We start from the raw sequence: 8884 nt of genomic DNA, 5'->3' as shown, positions 1-8884 counted from the left end.
TCTCCCTGTTCTTCTCGCTCTCCTGTTTTCTCTCTGTCTCCCGTTTCTCCTCTTCTCTGTTTCTCTCTTCTCCCTGTTCTGTCTCCTGTCTCCCTGTTCCTGTCTCTCTGTCTCCCTGTCTTCGTCTCTGTCTCCCTGTTCTCTCTGCTCCCTTGTCTCTGTCTCCCTGTTTCTTCTCCTGTCTCTGTCTCCTGTCTATGTCTCCCTTTATTCTCTCTTCTCCATGTCTCTCATGTCCTCGTTCTCCCTGTTTCTCTTGTCTCCCGTTTCTCTCTGTTCTTCCCTGTTTCTCTCTTGTTCTTCCACTGTTTCTCTCGGTCTCCCTGTTGTCTCTCCTGTCTCCTCATGTTCCTTTTCTGTTTTCTCTCTTTCGTTTCTCTGTCTCCTGTTCCTGCTCCCGTTTCTCTCTGTCTCCTCTGTTCCCCATCTGTTTCTCAATTCAACTTCAATTCAAGGCTTTATTAAAGGCATGGAGAACATGTGTAAACAATTGCAAAAACAAGGATAGATATTAAAAAAGTAACATAAACCAATACCAAATTAAACAGTAACAAACATATCACAATAACAAAGAAGTTTTCAAAACAATACAACGACATTCCAAAGTAATAATTATATATACAGTTATGTAACAATGTAAAATGTTAAAGCACACAAGTTAAAAAAGACTAAGCATAAAAATATGGGTTGTAGTTTCACAATGCGTGTTTGTTCTTCACTGTTCCCTTTCTTGTGCAACAGGTCACAAATTCTTGCTCGGTGACGCGCACACTGTGGTATTCAACCCAGTAGATTATGGAGTTATCAAAAATTGGATTGTTTTCAAATTCTTTCGTGACTGGTAGTATCTGAGAGAAATATGTCTCTCTAAATTGAGCATCATGACATGGCGAGAGGTTAGAAGCAAGCTCATTTCCACCTCATTTGTCGGCAGTTGTGCAACATAGCCTGTACTTCTCTGAGATCCAACTGTCTGCCTACGGCGGCCTTTCTCAAGTAGCAAGGCTAATCTCACGAAGTCTGTACTAGTCAAGAGTTCTAAAGTGGTTCAGTCAACCCAGTCGCAGGTTTCGCCACTGTTACTCTCTGTTTAGGCCAGAATAGCATTCAAGTTTGCTCTGTTTTTTGTTAATTCGTCCATGGTCAAGTAATCTCTTTTGTTTTCCTCATGATTGGTTGGTCTAAATTGTGCTGTATTGTCCTGGGGCTCTGATGGGTGTGTTTGTGTTGTGAAACAAGCCCTAGGACCATGTCTCTGATCCTCATCCCTGTTATCTCTCGTCTCCCTGTTTCCTCTCTGTCCTCTGTTCCTCTGTCTCCCTGTTTCTCTCCTCCGGGTATCTGTCTCCCTGTTTCTCTCTGTCTCCCTGTTCTCTCTGTCTCCCTGTTTCTCTTCTGTCTCCCGTTTCTCTCTCCTCCGGGTCATCTCTCCCTGTTTCTCTCTGTCTCACTGTGTCTCTCTGTCTCACTGTTTCTCTCTGTCTCCATGTTTCCTCTCTCCCTGTTTCTCCTCTCCCTCCGGCTCATCTCTTCTCCCTGTTCTCCTCTGTCTCCTTCTCCTTTTGTCTATCTCTGTTCTCCTGTTTCTCTCTGTCTCCCTGTTTTCATCTCCCGTTTCTCTCTTGTTCCCATGTTCTCTCTGTCTCCCTGTTTCTCTACTGATCTCCCTGCTTCTCTCCTGTTTCTCTCTGTCTCCTGTTTATCTCTGTTCTCCCTGTTCTCTCTCCTCCGGGTCATCTGTCCTGTTCTCTCTGTCTCCCTGTTCTTCTCTGTCTCCCGTTTACTCTTTCTTCTCCTGTTTTCTCTCTGTCTCCCTGTTTCTCTCTCCCATCCGGGTCATCTGTCTCCCTGTTTCTCTCTGTTCCCCGTTCTCCTCCTACCGCGATCTTCCCTGTTTCTCTCTGTCTCCCGTTTCCTCTCCCTCCGGGTCATCTGAATCTCCCGTATTCTACTCGTTCACATGTATGTACTCTCATGTCTCACTGATATTCTCATCATGTTCATGATTCTCTCTATCTACCCTGTTTCATCTCTCCCTCCGGGTCACTCTAGTTTCTCACTGTTCCTCTGATTCCAGTCTCACTGATTTCTCTCTGCTCCCTGTTCTCATCATGATCCCCTGTTTCTCATCCTATCTCATGTTTCTCTCATCTCCCGTTTACTCTCTGTCTCCCATGATTATCTCTCTTCTCCCGTTTCATCCTCTGTCTATCTGTCTCCCGTTTCTTCGTAGTCTCCCTGTTGCTCTCACCGTCCGCTACATAGTCTCACTTCTCTCTGGCTCCCTGTATTCCTCTGTCTCCCTGTTTCCTCTGTCTCACGTCTCATCGTCTTCCCTGTTTCCTCCCTACCGGGTCACGGATCTCCCACTGATTTTCTCTACTCTCCACTGATAGACAATCATGTCTCACTGTTTCTCTCTTAATCACATGTATTCTCTCTGATCTCACCTTTTATCCCCATCCGAAAGTCATCTGATACATCCCTGAGTTCTCTCTGGCTCCCCTGTCTACTCTGTCATCACAGTTTCTCTCAAGTCTCCCTGTTTCTCTCCTATATCCATTTTCTCTCTGTCTCCTGTTCTCTCTATTCTCCCTGTTATCTCCAGATAGTCTCCCATGTTAATCTCTCATGTCCTTCCACTTTCTCTCGTCTATCTGATACTCCCGTTCTCTCTGTTTCGTCTCCCATGATCTCTCTAGTCTCCTGTCATCATTAGAATCTCCCTAATCTCTGGCAAACGTAATAATACGTGAGCAAGATTTAGGTATCTTCACATTTCTTATGCAGGCAACGAGGACAATGGTCACTGAACTTATTAGCAAATATCCTTTTGGCTGTAAACCTCTGAGGGGATATGTCCTTCAGTCAGGAAAAAAACGTTCTCACATCTCTTCGGTCTCAGCTAGCTAGCAAACCAGTAGCTACCAACGTGGCTAGCTTGCCAAGCTAACTGATGGTAGCTAACTAGTTAGCTACCACCAGCCCTTATGCTGAGGGAGACTAACTAGTTAGCTACCACCAACCCTTATGCTGAGGGAGACTAGCTAGTTAGCTACCACCAACCCTTATGCTGAGGGAGACTAGCTAGTTAACTACCACCAACCCTTATGCTGAGGGAGACTAATCTCCCTCAGCATAAGGGTTGGTGGTAGCTTCCTGCTCTGCCCTCTCATTCACTACTTCCTGCTCGTGCCTTCTCATTCACTACTTCCTGCTCGTGCCTTCTCATTCACTACTTCCTGCTCTGCCCTCTCATTCACTACTTCCTGCTCTGCCCTCTCATTCACTACTTCCTGCTCTGCCCTCTCATTCACTACTTCCTGCTCTGCCCTCTCATTCACTACTTCCTGCTCTGCCCTCTCATTCACTACTTCCTGCTCGTGCCCTCTCATTCACTACTTCCTGCTCGTACTCAACCTGATCAACCTGCTCTCTTTTTTTGACTCTCTTTCGGAAGAAGTTCTGAACATCCACATTTGCTCTGTGCTGCAGACTCTGACTGAGTGACAGGCAGGAAATAAAAGTAACTTTTTGGTCCACCAGACACTGTGGCAGGTAGATTTAAAAATCTATCAGCCAACATATTTTTCACCCATAACAATTACACCAACAAAAAAATTAAAAATATGAGCATGCTTTGTAATGTAAACAATATTTTTACCTTTATTTAACTAGGCAAGTCAGAACAAATTCTTATTTTTAATGAAGGCCTACCCGGGGAACAGTGGGTTAACTGCCTTGTTCAGGCGCAGAACGACAGATTTTCACCTTGTCAGCTCGAGGATTCGATCTTGCAATCTTTTGGTTACTAGTCCAATGCTCTAACCACTAGGCTACCTGCTGTGTATTAGTAGTAAGAAGTAATGTGGTATATTGTTTAATTTAATTTTCTGTGACCTGAGTCTAACCTAAATATCACATCGAGACAAAAAAATGTACCTGCCTTTAAGGGCGGGGGTTACCGCGGTAACGCGACTCAAGTCCTGTTTGTGCCTGTGAGATTGAGTCTGACTGGTAGAAGCACAGATAGAACAGTGAGACAGATATTTCACTGGATGTGTAAATGTGAAGCATCCCCTTGGTGTTTCCACTCACTACCAAATATGGTAGTGAGAGGAAGCCAAGTATCCGGCAGTGGGAGAAGATGGAACGAGATAGTTTGGCCGGCATTCTGCTACTTTTCTCATTGATAAAACATTTGATCTCAATACAGTTTCCTGTTCCCAAAACTAGAATCTGTTACGAACAGAGTGGGCTAAGTTTTGTAGACTTTACCCTTTTTTAAAGTAAAAAAAATGTGTATTGTTTAGAAGGAGTGCAAAGGCGAATTGAGTTATTGCACGCGCGCATTACACAGAGTAGGTGTTCCCTAACGGAAATATGCAAATATGTGCTACAACGCGCCAATAGGATCTCGCTAGCTTGTGCTTGGCTCTGCCCACCTCCTTGCTTGTTCTGCCCACTGTGACTCATTTGTTCCCCCGTTTGAAACGACGGGCTGTGGTCTATCTTGGTTTAGTTATACACATCTTTGGTGGAAGCGTTGTCTTCTCTTCTCTAGCAGTCGAAACGCAAACGTAGAAAAACAAAATAGCTTGTGAACAAAACAATGGAAATAGCCAAGAAACACAAGAAAAAAAGTATAACTTCAGTAGACTTTAGTTTCAAGTAAATTAGACCAACTTTTATACCTGTGCGCTGCGCTTCTAAAAAATCTTTCACTCGGCTCTTCACGTGCGCACAGCCCCCAGCCAGGAAGTGTTGCAGCGCGGGGCTGGAATAGGCTGTATTGGATTTGTAGTTCTTTAACTTTGTGTGATTAATAAAAATGTAAAATGTCAGTAAAAAAAAATCTGCATAGAGCAAGTGATTTGTGCAAAATCATATCAGACTTAAATAAAATTAAAAAAAATAGCATATGAAAAGTATTCAGACCTCTTGACTTTTTCCACATTTTGTTACGTTACAGACTTATTCTAAAATTGATTACATTTTTTTTCTTTTCTCGTCAATCTACACACAATACCCCATAACGACAAAGCGAAAACAAGTTTTTCGAAATTTTTGCTAATTTATAAAAATTTGAAAACTGAAATACATTATTTACATAAGTATTCAGACCCTTTACTCGGCAGCGATTACAGCCTCGAGTCTTCTTGGGTATGACCATACAAGCTTGGCACACCTGTATTTGGGGAGTTTCTCCCATTCTTCTCTGCAGATCCTCTCAATCTCTGTTAGGTTGGATGGGGAGCGTTGCTGCACAGCTATTTTCAGGTCTCTGGGTTCAAAATGTCAGTCTTCTGTGATGTTTATAAAGTGTAATTTTGGGATGCAAACTCAAAATGTAATACATGTCAACTCTGTATCTGACATGGTACAGGTGTCTTCTTTATTTTAAACACATAACCATATGTGAGGTGGATACTTCTGTTACAAAGTAGATTTGTTTAAGACATCCAAGAATCACTGTGTGAAGGTAAACGCTGCATATGACGGCGCAAACGTAAATGACCTTTCAATGGCGCATTGTCCAAATCGCGATCGGATTGAATCCCGGACTAAGTTTCTATTGGTACTAATATACATACATTTGACTGTAGCTTTGTCTTGTACAAGCGTACGTGTCTGACGTAAGTATCTTTGTTGTTCCCTCTCTAACCAACCAGGCTTTTATAGAAATGGCTTCTGAAGAGGCAGCGATCACCATGGTGAACTACTACACCACAGCAACACCTCACGTACGCAACCAGCCAGTCTACATCCAGTACTCCAACCACCGCGAGCTGAAGACCGACAACCTGCCCAATCAGGGGGTGAGTACAGTCCAACCTGCCCAATCAGGGGCTGAGTACAGTCCAAGCTGCCCAATCAGGGAGTGAGTACAGTCCAACCTGACCAATCAGGGGCTGAGTACAGTCCAACTTGACCAATCAGGGGGTGAGTACAGTCCAACCTGACCAATCAGGGGGTGAGTACAGTCCAACCTGACCAATCAGGGGGTGAGTACAGTCCAACCTGACCAATCAGGGGGTCAGTACAGTCCAACCTGACCAATCATGGACTGAATCCACTGTATGTACAGTCCAACCTGACCAATCAGGGAGTGAGTATCATAAAGCCTGACCAATCAGGGCCCCAGTCCACCACATGTATACGGATCAAAAATATAATTTGCAGTTCATATAAGAAAATCGGTATTTTTAAATAAATAAATTAGGCCATAATCTATGGATTTCACATGACTGGGAACACAGATATGCATCTGTTGGTCACAGATACATTAAGAAAAGGTAGGATCAGAAAACCAGTCAGTATCTGGTGTGACCATTTGCCTCATGCAGCACAACACATCTCCTTCGCATAGAGTTGATCAGGCTGTTGATTGTGGCAACACAAGACATGCAACCAGAGGTCTCTTCACAGTCCCCAGGTCCAGAACATAGGCTGGGAAACACACAGTATTCAAAAGAGCCATGAATACATGGAACTCTCTGGTAACCCAGGTAACTCAAGGTAGCAATAAAAACAGATTTAAAACCAGACAAAAGAACACCTTACTGCACATAACAGGACTGTGAAGAGACACGGCCATGTTTGTGTTGTAATTTACACTTTATTGTGTAGGTGGGTGGTCTTGTGCACAAGCCTAGACTTGTGGGAGCCAATTGTGTTGTGATAAAGTAGGGGTGGTATACAGAAGATAGCCCTATTTGGTAAAATACCAAGTCCATATTATGGCAAGAACAGCTCAAATAAGCAAAGAGAAACGACAGTCCATCATTACTATAAGACATGAAGGTCAGTCAATGCGGAACATTTCAAGAACTTTCAAAGTTTCTTCAAGCGCAGTCGCCAAAAACCATCAAGCGCTATGATGAAACTGGCTCTCGTGAGGACCGCCACAGGAAAGGAAGACCCAGAGTTACCTCTGTTGTAGAGGATAAGTTCATTAGAGTTAACTGCACCTCAGATTGCAGCCCAAATAAATGCTTCACAGAGTTCAAGTAACAGACACATCTCAACATCAACTGTTTAGAGGAGACTGCGTGAATCAGGCCTTCAGGGTTGAAATGATGGAGAAAAAACACTACTAAAGGACACCAATAAGAAGAAGAGACTTGCTTGGGCCTTGAAACACAAGCAATGGACATTAGACTGGTGGAAATCTGTCCTTTGAGTCTAAATTTTAGATTTTTGGTTCCAAACGCTGTGTCTTTGTGAGACGCAGAGTAGGTTAACAGATGATCTCCGCATGTGTGGTTTCTACTGTGAAGCATGGAGGAGGAGGAGGTGTGGGGGTGCTTTGCTGGTGCCACTGTCTATGATTTATTTAGAGGCACACTTAACCAGCATGGCTACCACAGCATTCTGCAGCGATACACCATCCCATCTGGTTTGCGCTTAGTGGGACTATCATTTGTTTTGAACAGAACAATCACCCATAACACACCTCCAGGCTGTGTAAGGGCTATTTGACCAATAAGGAGAGTGATGGAGTGCTGCATCAGATGACCTGGCCTCCACAGTCACCCGACCTCAAACCAATTGAGATGGTTTGGGATGAGTTGGACCGCAGAGTAAAGGGAACTTCTTCAAGACTGTTGGTAAAGCATTCCAGGTGAAGCTGGTTGAGAGAATGCAACGCTGTCATCAAGGCAAAGGGTGGCTACTTTGAAGAATACATTTTGATTTGTTTAACACTTTTTCGGTTACTACATGATTCCATATGTGTTATTTCATAGTTTTGATATCTTCAATATACACGATGTAGAAAATAGTAAAAAAAATAAAGAAAAACCCTTGAATGAGTCCAAACTTTTGACTGGTGCTATATATGAAATAAAACTAGTGCACTATACAGTGAAGGAAATATGTTGCCATTTAGGAGGAGTGTATAACAGGCCGGTCCAGTCCACCGTGGTCAGTTGTTTCTAGCCACTGTAGTGTCATGTTACAACACACACAATGGATGACAAAACACACACAATGGCTGACCAATATATATATCAATATATCAATATATTATTTATTGTTTGTTGTCATGGTAAATATTATTGATTGTTTGTTGTCATGGTAAACCCAATGTCTGTTATATTATTGATTGTTTGTTGTCATGGTAAACCCAATGTCTGTTATATGCTATTGATTGTTTGTTGTCATGGTAAACCCCATGTCTGTTATTCATTATTGATTGTTGGTTGTCATGGTAAACTCAATGTGTATATGAGCAGCATTATGAGAATAAGTTAAAAAGTTATATCACTTGGGATTATTGTTTGTTTGGGGTATTAAACCCAACATCCCCCTCTCCCCCCTCTCCTCTCCCCTCCCTCCCCCCTCTCCTCTAATCTGTCTGTTATTGCTATTGATTGTTTTGTTGGTCATGGTAAACCCCATGTCTTGTTATTCATTATTGATTGTTGGTTGTCATGGGTAAACTCAATGTGTATATGAGCAGCATTATGAGAATAAGTTAAAAAGTGTATATCACTTGGGATTATTGTTGTTTGGGTATAAACCCACATCCCCCTCTCCCCCCTCCTCTCCCCTCCCTCCCCCCTCTCTCCTCTCTCTCTTCCCCTTTCTCCTTTCCCCCCTCCCCTCTCTCTCCTCTTCCCTTCTCCTCTCCCCCCTCTCCTCCCTCTCACCCCTCTCCCCCCCCTCTCCTCTCCCCTCCCCTCCCTCTCTCCCCCCTCTCCCCACCCTCTCCTCCCTCTCCCCCTCTCCTCTCCCCTCTCTCCCCCCTCTCTCTCTTTCCCCATCTCCTCTCCTCTCTCTCCCCCCTCTCCTCTCCTCTCTCTTCTTCCCCATCTCCTCCCTCTCCCCTCTCCTCTCCTCCCTATCTCCTCTCTCTCCCCCCTCCCTTCCTCTCTCTCTT

General features: G+C 43.8%; 1 protein-coding gene across 1 annotated transcript in view; it reads left to right on the top strand.

The window, feature by feature from the left end:
- The first annotated feature begins 5672 nt into the window (after positions 1 to 5672).
- Positions 5673 to 8884, top strand: part of LOC112069008 (polypyrimidine tract-binding protein 3) — a 39030-nt gene continuing 35818 nt past the window's right edge. Inside the window, 1 exon segment of the mRNA XM_024136262.2 lies at positions 5673 to 5819. Coding sequence (XP_023992030.2) covers positions 5685 to 5819 — 135 coding nt within the window. The 5' untranslated portion in view covers positions 5673 to 5684.

The sequence above is a fragment of the Salvelinus sp. IW2-2015 genome, unplaced genomic scaffold, assembly GCF_002910315.2.
Source record: "Salvelinus sp. IW2-2015 unplaced genomic scaffold, ASM291031v2 Un_scaffold845, whole genome shotgun sequence".
Classification (NCBI taxonomy): Eukaryota; Metazoa; Chordata; class Actinopteri; order Salmoniformes; family Salmonidae; genus Salvelinus; species Salvelinus sp. IW2-2015.
Note: the sequence above shows the minus strand (reverse complement) of the source record. Positions and strands in the feature narration are given on the sequence as shown.